The sequence below is a fragment of the Eumetopias jubatus genome, unplaced genomic scaffold, assembly GCF_037043125.1.
Source record: "Eumetopias jubatus isolate StellerSeaLion01/CBP00866 unplaced genomic scaffold, mEumJub1_p1.0 scaffold_2, whole genome shotgun sequence".
Classification (NCBI taxonomy): Eukaryota; Metazoa; Chordata; class Mammalia; order Carnivora; family Otariidae; genus Eumetopias; species Eumetopias jubatus.
In genome coordinates, this window is record NW_028274808.1 from 200,474,024 (window position 1) to 200,488,687 (window position 14,664).

The window sequence follows — 14,664 nt, forward strand, 5'->3', positions numbered from 1 at the left end:
AGTGGGGCCCTGGGGAAGCAGGTGCATGCATACCCTGCTAGTGTGCACACACACCAGCACAGTTCCAAAGCCAGGAATTTGGCAATGTCTGCGAAACTGCATGCGAACCTATCCTTCAGCCTCACAACCCCCCCAGGGGCCTATCCCAAGGACACACTGGAAAAAGCAGGAAATAACACGTGCACAGTGCCAGGCATTGCAGCACTAACTGAAAGAACGGAGAGCTGGGAACAGCCCGCTACTGGGCAGATCAAGCCGGTCCATCCACAGGCAGCTGGATGAAGAAATAAGGAAAATCTCCATTTAGTGTTGTAGAGCCTCTATGTTACATATTTAAAAAGTGGAGAAAAGTATTGTAATCATATTAATGTCATTAGGAACTAATATTTTCAGCATTAGGAGAAAAAAAGACACAAATGTGAAATGAAGAAGTAAAAGGAGAATTAGAAATATCAATATGGTTCCATGATGAATATTTTCTTTTAAAACAACAAGAACAGATGTGTTCTCTCCCAGAGAAGGCCTGGGAAGAATGGCCAGCAGGGCAGCAAGGGCACCTGGCACCCATAATGGGCTCTCTGCACAAAGGACCAGGCCCCTTGGAGACATGGTCGAATCCAGGTCTCAGGACACATGCAAGCACATCCTGGAACATCTTCAATAAGAAATAATAGCACAAAACAAGGAAATCATTAGAGGTTACTGGACATCCACTGGCCAAAGAAGGGACAAAAAATATCATAAAGAATAATTACTCCAGTGGATTAAACCCTATCAAAGTGTTAAAATCCATACGTTCATTAATGATACCAAAACAGAATAAAACGAGAACCTCCTTGATCATCTTGGAGAACAATAGAGAACTAACACAATCTCCTGAAAAGTAGAAATAAAAGGAAGCACTCACGTATTTCACCTGCTTTTCCTGAACAAAGAGGTAAACAAAATCTTTTTTACAGATGGATCTCAACATTTAAGTGCACCAGGAATGACAGAATTAGAATGCCATCACTTTACAGCCCCAGTGAAATGCTGTATCTTGATACTGATCCTGCATCCATTAAATGAAAAGCTGGTGGGGCATGGATAATGGAGAGATCAAGCTGACCAAGGTGTGAAACTCTGAACACCATAAAAGGAGAGATGATCAGTCCTCACATGCCTCCTGATGTCATACAACAGGAAGGACACACCAAGTATGCTCACCAAAAATCAAACCTGGACCAATTCCAGCCTCCAGATTTTAACCACTGGCTTACAGGAAGAATAGGGGAGGCAGGGAACATGTTAAATCCAGCCAAATCCACAACCCGGGAACTTCAACAGGACAAATGTCTGTGGGAGCGCCTGGGTGGCTCAGGCATTAAGCGTCTGCCTTCGGCTCAGGACATGATCCCAGGGTCCTGGGATCGAGCCCCGCATCGGGCTCCCCGCTCGGCGGGAAGCCTACTTCTCCCTCTCCCGCTCCCCCTGCTTGTGTTCCCTCTCTCACTGTGTCTCTGTCAAATAAATAAATAAAATCTTTAAAAAAAAAAAAAAAAGACAAATGTCTGTGTTCTAGCCTGCCAGGGCTGCCATTACCAAAGCGCCACAGCTGGGGGCTGAAAGGACAGATACTTATTTGCCCACAGCCCTGGAGACTGGAAGTCCAAGATCCAGGGCCAGAGGGCAGGCCTCTCTGCCTGGTGTGTCGACGATGGCTCCCACCCGGTGTATTCACAGCCCCTTGCCTCTGTGCATGTCTGTGCCCTAATCTCCTCCTCCTATAAGAACACTAGTCATATGAAATTAGGACTTTCCCCAGTGACCTCATTCAGCTGTAATCACATCTTTAAAGACCTTCATTCCAAACACGGGTGACCCTTGACCACCACGGGTTTGAACTACATGGGTGCACTTATGCATGCACTTTTTTCAGTATGGACAGCACTGTAAATGCATTTGCTCTTCTTTATGATTTTCTTTTCTTTTTTTTCTTTATGATTTTCTTAACATCTTTTCTTTAGCTTACATTATTGTAAGATACCATATATAAGATATATAACATACGGAGGGCGCCTGGGTGGCTCGGTCGGTCGGGCGACTGCCTTCGGCTCGGGTCATGGTCCTGGAGTCCTGGGATCGAGTCCCACATCGGGCTCCCTGCTCGGCGGGGAGTCTGCTTCTCCCTCGGACCCTCTTCCCTCTCGTGCTCTCTGTCTCTCATTCTCTCTCTCTCTCAAACAAATAAAATCTTTAAAATATATATATATATATAAAACATACAGAATATGTGTTCATTGACTGTTTATGTCATCAGTAAAGCTTCTGGTCAACTGTAGGCCATTAGTAGTTAAGTTTTGAGGGAGTTGAAAAGTTATATGTGGGGGCACCTGGGTGACTCAGTCAGTTAAGCATCCAACCCTTGATTTCAGCTCAGGTCATGATCTCAAGGTTGTGAGATCGAGCCCCGTATCAAGCTCCGCACTCAGCGCAGAGTCTGCTTAAGACTCTCTCTCTCTCCACCTCCCCTTCTCAAGCTTGCACTCTCTCTCTCTCTTAAAAAAAAGAAAAGAAAAATTATATGCAGATTTTTGATGGTGTGGAAAGTTGGTGCCCCTAATCCCCACATGGTTCAAAGGTCAGCTATACAGTCACATTCTAAGGTACTGGGGGTTAGGGCTTCATGACATGAATTTTAGAGAGACACAATTTGACCCATAACACTGGTTTCACAAACAAATAAATGACATAAAGAAGCAGGGAGGAGGAACCCATGAAATTTAAAAAAACTCAACAAGATATCAACCAAATGTAATATGAACTTCATGCTACATTCAATACACAACTATAAAAACATTTATGGAATAATTAAGGAAGATTTAAAGCTGATGGGAGGGGCAGAAGGAGAGAGAGAATCTGAAGCAGGCTCCGCACTCAGCACGGAGCCCGATGCCGGGCTCAATCTCATGACTCTGAGATTATGACCTGAGCCAAAATCAAGAGTCAGATGCTTAACCAACCGAGCCACACAGGTGTCCCCAAGGAACTGTTAAATACTTTTGGATGTAATAATAGTACTGGGTTTATGTTAAAAAAAATTAGTATCCTTATCTTTGATATATATTTTACAGATAGAAGAATACGATGTATAGGATTTCCTTTAAAATCATTGTCAATAATAAAATGCTACTAGACTTTACAAAGATTCACTGATTATTCTGCTTTTTAGGAATATACCTATTTCATAAAACTGAAGTCTCTCCTATGGAAAATATAGGCAGGATAGAACTTCCTTTTTTATCTCAACTACCAGTTAAATTTCACAAACCAAGTCCCTCTTAATTTTTAAGTTTTCTTTTTTATTTTTTTAAAAATTTTTAAGATTTTATTTATTTATTTCAGACAGAGAATGAGAGAGAGAGAGAGCGAGCATGAGGGGGGGAGGGTCAGAGGGAGAAGCAGACTCCCCGCTGAGCAGGGAGCCCGATGCGGCACTCGATCCCAGGACTCCGGGATCATGACCTGAGCTGAAGGCAGTCGCTCAGCCAACTGAGCCACCCAGGCGCCCTAATTTGTAAGTTTTCAAAAAAGAGGGCTGACATATTTAGGAGGGACAAACAGTAAATGCACCTAACAACCTAGAACAGATGATAATCAGCGTTTTTTAAAAGATTTTATTTATTTATTTGAGAGAGAGAGAGAGAGAGAGCAAGCACAGAGGGAGAATGAGGGGGAGAAGCAGACTCCCTGCTGAGCAGAGAGCCGGACACAGGGCTTGATCCCAGGATGCTGAGATCATGACCTGAGCTGAAGGCAGAAGACTTAACCAACTGAGCCACCCAGGCGCCCCTAATCAGCCTTTTTTTAAACTTTATCTTAACTCCAGTATAGTTAATATAGAGTTGTATTAGTTTCGAATGTACAATATAGTGATTGAACACTCCCGTCTATTACTCAGTGCTCATCATGATAAGTGTGTTTGTTCTTCACCCCCGCCACCTGTTTCGCCCATCCCCCCACCACCGCCCTCTGGTGACCATCAGTTTGTTCTCTAGAGTTAAGAGTCTGTCTTTTGGTTTCTCTCTTTTTATTTTCCTTTGTTCATCTGTTTTGTTTCTTAAATTCCATATATGAGTGAAATCATATGGTATTGCCTTTCTCGAACTTATTTTGTTTAGCATTATAATGTCTAAATCCATCCACATCGTTGCAAATGGCAAGATTTCATTCTTTTTATGGCTGAGTAATATTCCATTGTGTGTATATATATCACCTCTTCTTTATCCATTCATCAGTCGATGGACCCTCAGGCTGCTTCCATAGTTTGGATATTGTAAATAATGCTGCAATAAACATAGGGGTGCATGTATCCCTTTGAATTAGTGTTCTCATATTCTTTGGGTGAATACCCAGTAGTGTGATTATTGAATCGTATGGTATTTCTATTTTTAATTTTTTTAAAGATTTTTATTTATTTATTTGAGAGAGAGAATGAGATAGAGAGAGAGCATGAGAGGGGGTAGGGTCAGAGGGAGAAGCAAACTCCCTGCTGAGCAGGGAGCCTGATGCGGGACTCTATCCCAGGAGCCTGGGATCATGACCTGAGCCAAAGGCAGTCACTTAACCAACTGAGCCACCCAGGCACCCTCTATTTTTAATTTTTTGAGGAAGCTCCATACTGTCTTCCACAGTGGCCACACCAGTTTGCATTCCCACCAACAGTGCATGAGGGTTCCTTTTTCTCCACATCCTCACCAACACTTGCTCTTTCTTGTGTTGTTGACTTTAGCCACCTCACAGGTGTGAGGTGGTATCACACTGTGGTTTTGATTTGCATTTCCCTGATGATGAGAGATGTTGAGCATCTTTTCATGTGTGTGTTGGCCATCTGTGTGTCTTCTTTGGAGAAATGTCTGCTCATAAAAAAAAAAAAAAGAAAAGAAATGTCTGCTCATGTCTTCTGCCTATTTCTAATCGGATTATTTGTCTCTTGGGTGTTGAGTTTTAGAAGTTCTTTTTTTTTTAATAAAGATTTTTATTTATTCATGAGAGACAGAGAGAGAGAGAGAGAGAGAGAGAGAGAGGGGCAGAGGGAGAAGCAGGCTCCCAAGGAGCAGGGAGCCCAATGCGAGACTTGATCCCAGGATGCTGGGATCATGACCTGAGCCGAAGGCAGATGCTTAACCATCTGAGCCACCCAGGCGCCCCATATATGTTGGATACTAACTCTTTATTGGATGTATCATTTGCAAATATCTCCTCCTATTCAGTAGCTTGTCTTTTTGTTTTGTTGATTGTTTCCTTTGCTACACAAAGATTTTATTTTGATGTAATTCCAAGACTTAATTTTTGCTTTTGTTTCCCTTGCTCAGGAGGCATATCTAAAAAAAAACATTGTTATGGATGATGTCCATAACATCAATGTCCATGACATCGTAACAACATGTCCATGAGAAATTACTGCCTGTGTTCTCTTCTAGGACTTTTATGGTTTCAGGTATAACATTTAGGTCCTTAATCCATTTTGAGTTTATTTTTGTGTATGGTATAAGAAAGTGGTACAGTTTTCCCAACACCATTTGTCAAAGAGACCATTTTGTTCCCATTGCATATTTTTGCCTCCTTTGTTGAAGACTGTTGAAGATTAGTTAAATAAATCCACATATAATTGTGGATTTATTTCTGGGTTTTCTATTCTATCCTATTGATCTGTGTGTCCATTTTTGTGCCAGTACCATACTGTTTTGATCACTACAGATTTATAATATATCTTGAAATCTGGAATTGTGATACCTCCAGCTTTGTTTTTCTTTTTCAAGATTGCTTTGGCTGTTTGGGGTCTTTGTGGTTCCATATAAATTTTAAGATTATTTCTTCTAGTTCTGTGAAAAATGCTGTTGATATTTTGATAGGGAATGCATTAAATCTGTAGATTGCTTGCGGTAGTTTAGACATTTTAACAATATCTGTTCTTCCAATCCATGAGCATGGAATATCTTTCCATCTGTTTACATCGTCTTCAATTTCTTTTGTCAGTGTTTTAAAATTTTCAGAGTACCGGCTTTTCACTTCCCTGGTTGAGCTTATTGCTAGGTATTTTATTATTTTTGGTATAACTACAGATGGGATTGTTTTCTTAATTTTTCTTTCTGCTGCTTCATTATTGGTGTATAGAAATGCAACGGATTTCTATACATTGATTTTGTATACTGCAACCTTACTGAATTCATTTATCAGCTCTAGCAGTTCTTTTGTGGAGTCCTTAGGGTTTTCTGTATACAGTATCATGTCATCTGCAAAAACTGAAAGTTTTACTTCTTCTTTACCAATTTGGATGCCTTTTATTCCTTTTTCTTATCTGATTGCTGTGGCTAGGACTTCTAGTACTATGTTGAATAAAAGTGGTGAGAGTGGACATCCCTGTCTTGTTCCTGACAGGGGAAAAGCTCTCAGTTTTCCCCCATTGAGGATGATATTAGCTGTGGGTTTTTCATGTATGGCCTTTATTACATTAAAGTATGTTCCCTCTCAACCTACTTTGTTGAGGGTTTTTTTTATCATGAATGGATGTTGTACTTTGTCAAATGCTTTTTCTGCATCTACTGAAATGATCATGTGGTTTTATCCTTTCTCTTATTGATGTGATATATTACGTTGATTGATTTGTGAATACTGAACCTCCCTTGCATCCCGGGAGTAAATCACACTTAACTGTGGTGAATGATTTTTTTAATGTATTCTTGGATTCAATTTGCTAGTATTTTGTTGAGGATTTTTGTATCTATGTTCATCAGAGATATTGGTCTGTAGTTCTCTTGATAATCATCTTTTTAAACCTAATTTCACCACAAATGTCAGGTTATGCTTTACAGACAAAAACAGAAACCTCAACAAGCTGTCTAGATGGGAAATGAAAGAGTTACTTTTATGTTCTATGGTTTCTGGTGGAAATTAGTTCTTGGGAATTTTAAGTATAAAGTGATAAGTAATTTAAGCAATTTAAGTAATTTAAGTGATATTAAAAAACCTAAAATCAATTCATTTATAAGTCATAAAGTATAGCCAGGATTACACTTTTAAAATTAAAAGAGTAGGAAAACAAAAAGACTAAAAGTCTCCTGAAATCAAGAAAAGCAAAACAAAGTTCTGTCATTCCTTTCCATTCTTAACAAGAATGTGACCAGGTCCAAGTATCTAAAGAACAAGTAAGTAACAGTAGGCACCACAGAAATGACACTTGGCACGTGCTTTGGGACAGGGTGGCAAAGGTTGTGGTGGCCATGCTACCACTGCCAGCCACGGCACACAAGTTCTACTTTAAGGGCATTCATGAGCCACAGCAGCACCTGGATCAGATGCACTGAGACCCTATGTGGAGAACCAATCAGAAGTGAGCCTCAAGGGGCCCAAGTGTTTTCTCAGAAGCATTTGCAAACCCTGGTCAAACCAGAGGCTGTTCACTTGGGGGAGGGGGGCGCACACAGCTGCTCTCCAGCTGCTCCCACCTGGGACTCTTGCTGAAGCTGGGAGCAGCTGGGAACCAAGCCAAGACTTTTGGGCCCCCGGAGAGTCTGCAGGGACACAGACGCAGCAGGACTCTGGTGCTCCCAGCACTGCAGAGACATAGAGACCCAGTGCCCTCAAAAACAGAGCCAGCTTCACCTTCAAAATGTCAGAAAACAGAAGCTAGCAATCTATGTAAAGAATAACTCATTATGCCCATATTGGATTTATTTCAGAAATCATATGTTAGTTTAACATATGAAAATTAACTATATTAACAGAAAAAAGGAGCATCATACAATCATCTTGATAGAAAAAGCACTGACAAAATTCAACAACCATTTGTTATTTTTTTAAAAAAGAAAATTCTTAGGCGCTCCTAGGTGGAAATACACCTCTAAGGGAAAAATCAAGATATGGACCAACAGCAAGAAATATGAGAGAGAAAAATGTTCTTATTGTGGATTTATTTTAATATGCTTCTAAAACTGTAATTATTAACTGAAAATTATGACCAACTCTGCTTCTTGTCTAAATAAAGGGGAATGACCATGTAATCTCTATTATGTTTTCCAAAGAACACATACCAAAGAGTTTTCTTTTTTGTTGTTGTTTGTCCTGCAACAATGGGCTAAGCCCACATCAACTTTCTGTAACCAAGTCCCTCTTAACAAAGTGTTATGCTTTAGATGTGAAAGCTCACTCACTTACCACGGTCATCAAGGAGAATATTCTCAGGCTTTAAGTCTCTACAAAGGAAGAGACAACAACAAAAAGCTCAATTATTCAGAAGGTGACACTGATTCATCAGCACCCAGCAGAAATAACCACAGATGTCTCCACTATGAGCAGCACCAAGGACAGGGGATAACAAAACCATCCTTTGTGGGTCAAGTCCTGAGTCCTTCACGCCGTCACTGGGAAGGACGAGGGCGCCAGAAAGGATTCACCTCAACCAACACCGTGCATGTGACAGCAGTGTGCTCTGTCCAGGCTGCGGATCTGAGACAGTTCAGTGATGGAAGGTACAGCCCCGTAGTAAGGAATTAGTCCTTAATGATCTCGGCTCAGTTTCTCTTATCACTCATATACGTTTTAAAATGTCAACAACTGAAAATTTCCCATACCAGAATAACTCAGCCTTGGGGGTCAGACAGGCATGGATTCAAATCCGAGCTCTGCCACTCTTCTGCTGCGTGACCTGAACTGCTCTAGGCCTCAGTTTCCTCCCCTGTACTGTGGTGTGATCCACACGCACCCACTTCCCCAGTGAGGCCCGGTTGGGGGAGCTCAGGCCTTGCAGCAGGAAGCGTGTAATTAACAGCCCTGACTGGGGTAGGGGTACACAGGCTTTGAATAAATACAGATCACTAAAGAATAAAATACCTTAAATGTGATATTCCAAACTGCTTGCTTCTTCCCTTTGGAAAAAAAATTTACTTTTCAGAGGATTTATATGTAACTCTGGTTTCAAATGTGGCCCTATCACAACACCCCGTGTCCCCCGAGCATCACCCCTCCATTTGTGGCCAGATTCCTAGAACCTCCACAGGAGAGCAACAGCGGATGGAAGGCAGCTGAACTCGGGAAAGCTCCGTAAAGAGACAGAACCAGGAGCTAGCTGAAGTGAGCCCTCCCAGCACCCCCAGAGGCCGCATTTAGGGTAAAACCTGCTCAGGTCCAAACCCACACCGTCAGGAAAAGATGAGAAGTGAGCCTGTTAACAGCTCACACCCTGAGTGGCTGCAGAGGAACATTCCTGTGGGGCCAGCCATGCCACCACAGTCATGGTCCCCTTGGGGAGAGGAATCAGCGGCAAAGGGGCAGGTGGCTTCGGCACTTGCATCTTCCAGCCATGTGCATATGCTCCTGCGCTATCTGGGTGGGATGGTGAGCATTTCTGTTTTTCCCTTTATTCTTTTCTGTATTAAAAAAAATCCTTATAAATGTTATTGAAAACAAAGTAGCCTTCCTTAACATGGAACCTCCCCAGCCTCCTTGTTTACATAGGCTTACGCTCAACAGCAACACAACACCTGCCCCCCAAATTACTTAAATGTCTCCCGGGACGTCCTAAACCTCACTGCTCCAAGTGTGGGCTACAGAGATGGTCAGAAAGCCGGCTGTGGGCCAACCGTCCACTCAGCTGTCACCACGCACTGCGGGTCAGCCGGCTCAGAAAGGAAGTGTGTTGTACCAGCGGCAGCAGGAGTAATGTCAGTAACGCACCCAGTGCCCGCCACGCACGCCACGACTGTGCTCACACATGGCACAGGCACCATCTCCTATCCGGGCCACAAAAGCTCAGGGAAGCAGCTGTAGACAGAGTGCTGGTCTTGAGGACTAGCAAAGTTCAGTGGGTCACACAGAAGCCAAATGACAAGCTAGAACAAAGTGCAAAGAACCCTTGCTCGCCCTGCCCTGCCCCGTACACTGGACACTGGATACATACGAGTATCAGGCACCACCACAATGTGGTTAGGCCACAATGTGTTGTTGTTTCTTGCACCTTCCTTCAAAAACGATTTCTCCAGGCTTTTGATCAACCTAAAGGCTCTCTTCACAGGTCTCCAAGCATGGGCGCGGGCCTTGCGTGAAGGACACTGGACAATGCCTCATCACTGGTCGGCCACTCAGCCTCCAGGATGTGGCTTCCTCAACTGTCAAGTGAAGGGATTTCCTAGTGATCTTTTCAGTTCCTTTTGGATTGCAAAGTAATGATCTAATCACGGTCTCAAGCCAGGAACACGAATGAAGGTCAGCATATACAGGAGGGTCCAACCAATGCTGAGATTAAAATAAGTGAGATTGTCTTCTTACATCTGCACAGTCTTCCACCCTGCAGCCTCCTGACTTGGGCACAGCTTATATACCATTCGTTGTGCTCTCAAGCCATTTAAAAGTGATCTTATACTTCCATGCTCTGGGCCACCAGAAACTCATTTTGCTGGTTGCATGTCCATCCTCTTCTTGTTAAGAAAAAGCACTTGCCATTTGGATCCCATTTCCCAGCCTGTCACTGAGGCGTGAATGACCATGAGAAGTTGATTCCCGGACCCTGAGGCTTGAACCTCTGCCTGGTCCGTGGTTCACCCACCTGCCCCTCCTCTCATCCCAGCTCATGCCTGCATTGCAGTACCCTGCTTTCTCCTGGTGACTCTCTGTCTCCCACTATGCCCTCACTCCCCGCTGGGTCCTGCCAGTTAGCCAGCCTCTCCTGGGGAGTGAGGCCGTGCATGAACAGCCTGCTGGGCACACTCTGGGAGTCAGATGAAGAGAACAGCAGGGGTTGGCCCGGCCACAGGTGAGGGTTTCCTAAACCCTGGCATAACTGGAACTTCAGTAGGGTCTACATATACCATGGTCTTGGGAAACAGCTCCAACCCAACCAGAAGGCATCAGGAGCAATGTTCTTGATCAGGGAAGGGGCAGAGTAAGGGAACCAAAGCAAAAAGAACTTTGGCTCACTCCCTAGTGTTCCCTTAAACATTCTTCAAGATAATATGGCTCATTAGCCTTGGGGCAAGAATCTAAGGTCTGTCCCCATCGCCTGCCATCCCACCATGCACCCCACCTCAGAAAAGCTGATGTGCCTAAGAGAGTCTCCAGGGATGGGTCTGTTAGTTACTATTGTCTTTAAAGACAGATACTATGAGGCAGAAATTTCCAATCTGGAAGAATGTGGGTCATAGACAGATGAATGGTTTTTTTAAACGTTAAGATCTGCCATTCTCACTTTAAATTAACTTCCATGTTTCAAAAATGGTGGAAACGAGATTATCCTTTGAGCACTTACTGTAAATGGTAAGCATATCTCCATTTCTGTGTTCATTTGCACACTACCCTTCTAGCCTCTAGGTTAAAGGTTTCCTGAGAACAAGGACTTCAAAATCCAATTTGTTCCCCGGAGTGTGTGTCTAGCACACAACTAAGAAGTGTGTATACATCTGGGACTCAATATATATTTCTGGAATGACTGAAAGATCCTTCTTGCTACTGAAAAATCTAAAACATGATAGCAATAATCTGTACTGTCTAATGGCCTGTATGAGCCAATTCACTACTGAAAAAGTATAGGTCCGAAGTGTTTCCTTCCCACCGTTATTCTACACACCAACTGCCTTCTCCTTACAGTGGATAATATCATCCACTTTTCATTCCACAACTCATTCACTAGAAAAAGAGATCCAAAGCACAGCTAAACATCCATTTCCCTTAATAATTTCCAACTATAGCATTCCAGACAGGTGGATATGTCATCCTGTTTAATTAAGGAAGAGCTCTTGAGAAATGTAACAAAACAGTAAAACTGCCAAGTCAAGATTCAGGTTTTCCCTCCTGTTACGGGAAAGAGTGAGGCACAAAGCACAGAACACAAGACCTGGATCAGTAACCATCACTCACGAGGAAGGTGACAAGAGACACTCTCTCTTAACTATAAATAGACATGGTCCCTCAAAAGACTGTTGGGAAGATACAATGACAATGTGCCAGAGTGCTCTACAAATAAATGCTGTTCCCGTGTATTGTGACCATATCCAGCAGCGTTTTTTGTTATTTATAGCATAGTGGCGGTTTTCTTCAAATACAGAGATACATGGAAACAAAGTAAAAGGGCACGTGCCACGAGTTCAATTTGTTCATCATTAATAAAATAAAACTCTAAAATCGTCTTGATTGAACAACTACTGTTACTGTTGTGAAAATTAACAAAAGGAAACTTCGTTTAGAACGGGGTCTGGAGGGCGCCTGGGTGGCTCAGTTGGTTAAGCGACTGCCTTCGGCTCGGGTCATGATCCCGGAGTCCCGGGATCGAGTCCCGCATCGGGCTCCCTGCTCGGCAGGGGGTCTGCTTCTCCCTCTGACCCTCCTCCCTCTCGTGCTCTCTCTCTCTCATTCTTTCTCTCTCAAATAAATAAATAAAATCTTTAAAAAAAAAATTAAAAAAAAAAAAAGAACGGAGTCTGGAGGCAGGTAGGAGGAGCTCCGACCACTCCCGGTCAGCTGCAGACCCAACAGGAAGAGAAGCACCTCGCTCCCGGATGCTGCCATAGCTACACTCAGCACTCCCAGCAAGAAGAAGGAAGGTTTCCTCCTCCCCCAGCAACAGCCCAGCCAATGAGAGACGGCCACAGCCCGGCCAATGAGACACGGCCACAGCCCGGCCAATGAGAGACTGCCACAGCCTAGCCACTGAGAGTCCACTACACTTCCAGCTCTCAGTTTACCCCAATGGACTTTCTGTTTCTAACAGCCCACCCCACCCCCCCTTCCTCTATAAAAGAGCCTCCCCTCGGTTGTTCTGCAGGTTCACCTGTGGTTTTAGCTTTTATTTGGGTGGCCTAGATTGCAATTCTCTGCTAGTCGTGAACAAACCTATTTTTGCGGGGGAAATAAGGGCAGTTTTATTTTAAGTTTAACAGTTGTGAGCCTTTGACAAGCGCTGTCTAAGCACACGCGGGCATCAGCTCAGTAGATGCAGGACCTCAGTGGTCTCCAGGAACACACTGTTTGCAGAAAACCGGAGCCGTAACACATTACCCTGAGCACATCCTCTCCTGAAGCAACAGACTGCATCCTCCCCCCCAGAGCCAGAGGCAGGGAGCTTCTGTTGTAAATAATCTTGTATCTTCAGAAAACGAAAGCTCCTCCCAGGAGACGGCCTAACCACTTTTGAAGCACACATAACCCCGCTCACCGCATAATGTCTGTCCCTCGTTCATAACAAAGAGTTGTTTCTTGATCCTGCTGGCTCACTCCCGACGCGCAGGAGTATAGTGCAGATGTCCAGATCCACTCGGAGCCGGAAGACGCATGATTGTCAAGTAGAAGCCTGAGCAGTGAGGGAGCACGGAGCGCCACTTTCGGGACAAGTGCGTTATCTTTCAGCATTTAATAAAATCACAATCCGCCTGGATTCCACAATCACTGTAGTGTGAGACCTGACGGTTTTCCTTTTTTTGTAATGCCAGTGTTTGACTCCAGCTCCGGTGGCCGAGGTATCCACTTCAAAGACATCTTTCTCAATAAACACATTGCCAGTCCCCCACCCCCACCCCAGGCTCCTCTGTTTCAGAGATCTTGGTTTATTTAAATAACTGACCATTTGGGTCAGTTGTTTTTTCTCTTCCAGTGCTTTACATTCCCATTCTTATGTTTTACGTTCACCAATAAAGAGTGCGACTGTGAGACTCTAGGTCCCCACCCTCTGCCCCAATAACTGCAGAGCCCCAGGCCCACATGCTCAGGCGTCCCCTCTCCCACCCTGCACCTCCAGACCTCCCTGTTGTGGTCCTGGGTACTACATGTAATTGCCAGGACTTATAAGTAATAACCTTTTTCTCTTTCAAAGTTTCTTGATGGCTATTGCTGAGGGGCATCCTGCAGTTATAATAAGAACCACAAGGGCTGGTCCGGCCACAACACTGCTCGTTGATGGGCTGAGCCCAGCATAGAACAGTGGATTTATTGGTAAAAGAGTACACAGTAAAGTTGCCACTGCAGAGAAATGTCTGGAGAAGATTCTGGATCACAAAAAAAGACAAAGCAAAACTGATTTAATGATTAAGTATCAAAATTCACCTCTCAATCTGAGAACTGGCCTAAAGAATCTACACAAAAGGAAAATATAAAACAAAATCAAACCTAAATGAGAGAAAAGTAACTGAAGACCTTATTATCCACTAAATATCCGAACTTGGTATCAGCTAAAAATTACAACCTCCACATTCTTAAATATAAAAGAATTACAATATTAGCCCTGACCCTCTAGTATGCAAACTGGAGATTTTGACTCTGACAGTGACATGGAGGACACTTGATGGGAGGGAAGGGACAGATCTGACCTCAGTGACATCATTCTCAAATTGTCTCTTCTCTGTATTCATTGTATATAAATGTAAACAGCATTCATCAGGCTGGTTTTTAATTACTGATTTTTCTAGTCTGCTTCAGAAGTCTCAGGAGGGTGCACTGATTCAAGCTTTTGTATGTCTATCCAAAATTTCCCTCTCATGAAGTACCAACAGAAGCAGCAGGATTCTAGTTGGGAAAGAAAAATAAACATGAGTCTACTGTCTTTATTCACAGGTGACATTATTCTATATGTAGAAAATTTTAAGGAATTCACAACAAAACTTCTAAAGCTAATAAAAGAGCTGAGCAAGGACACAAGATCAA

General features: G+C 43.3%; 1 protein-coding gene across 1 annotated transcript in view; it reads right to left on the bottom strand.

Moving 5' to 3' along the window:
* Window positions 1-14,664, bottom strand: part of GRK4 (G protein-coupled receptor kinase 4) — a 96,467-nt gene that overhangs the window by 12,422 nt on the left and 69,381 nt on the right. Inside the window, exon 10 of the mRNA XM_088021247.1 lies at window positions 8,197-8,234. Coding sequence (XP_087877373.1) covers window positions 8,197-8,234 — 38 coding nt within the window. The remainder of the gene's footprint in view (window positions 1-8,196; window positions 8,235-14,664) is intronic.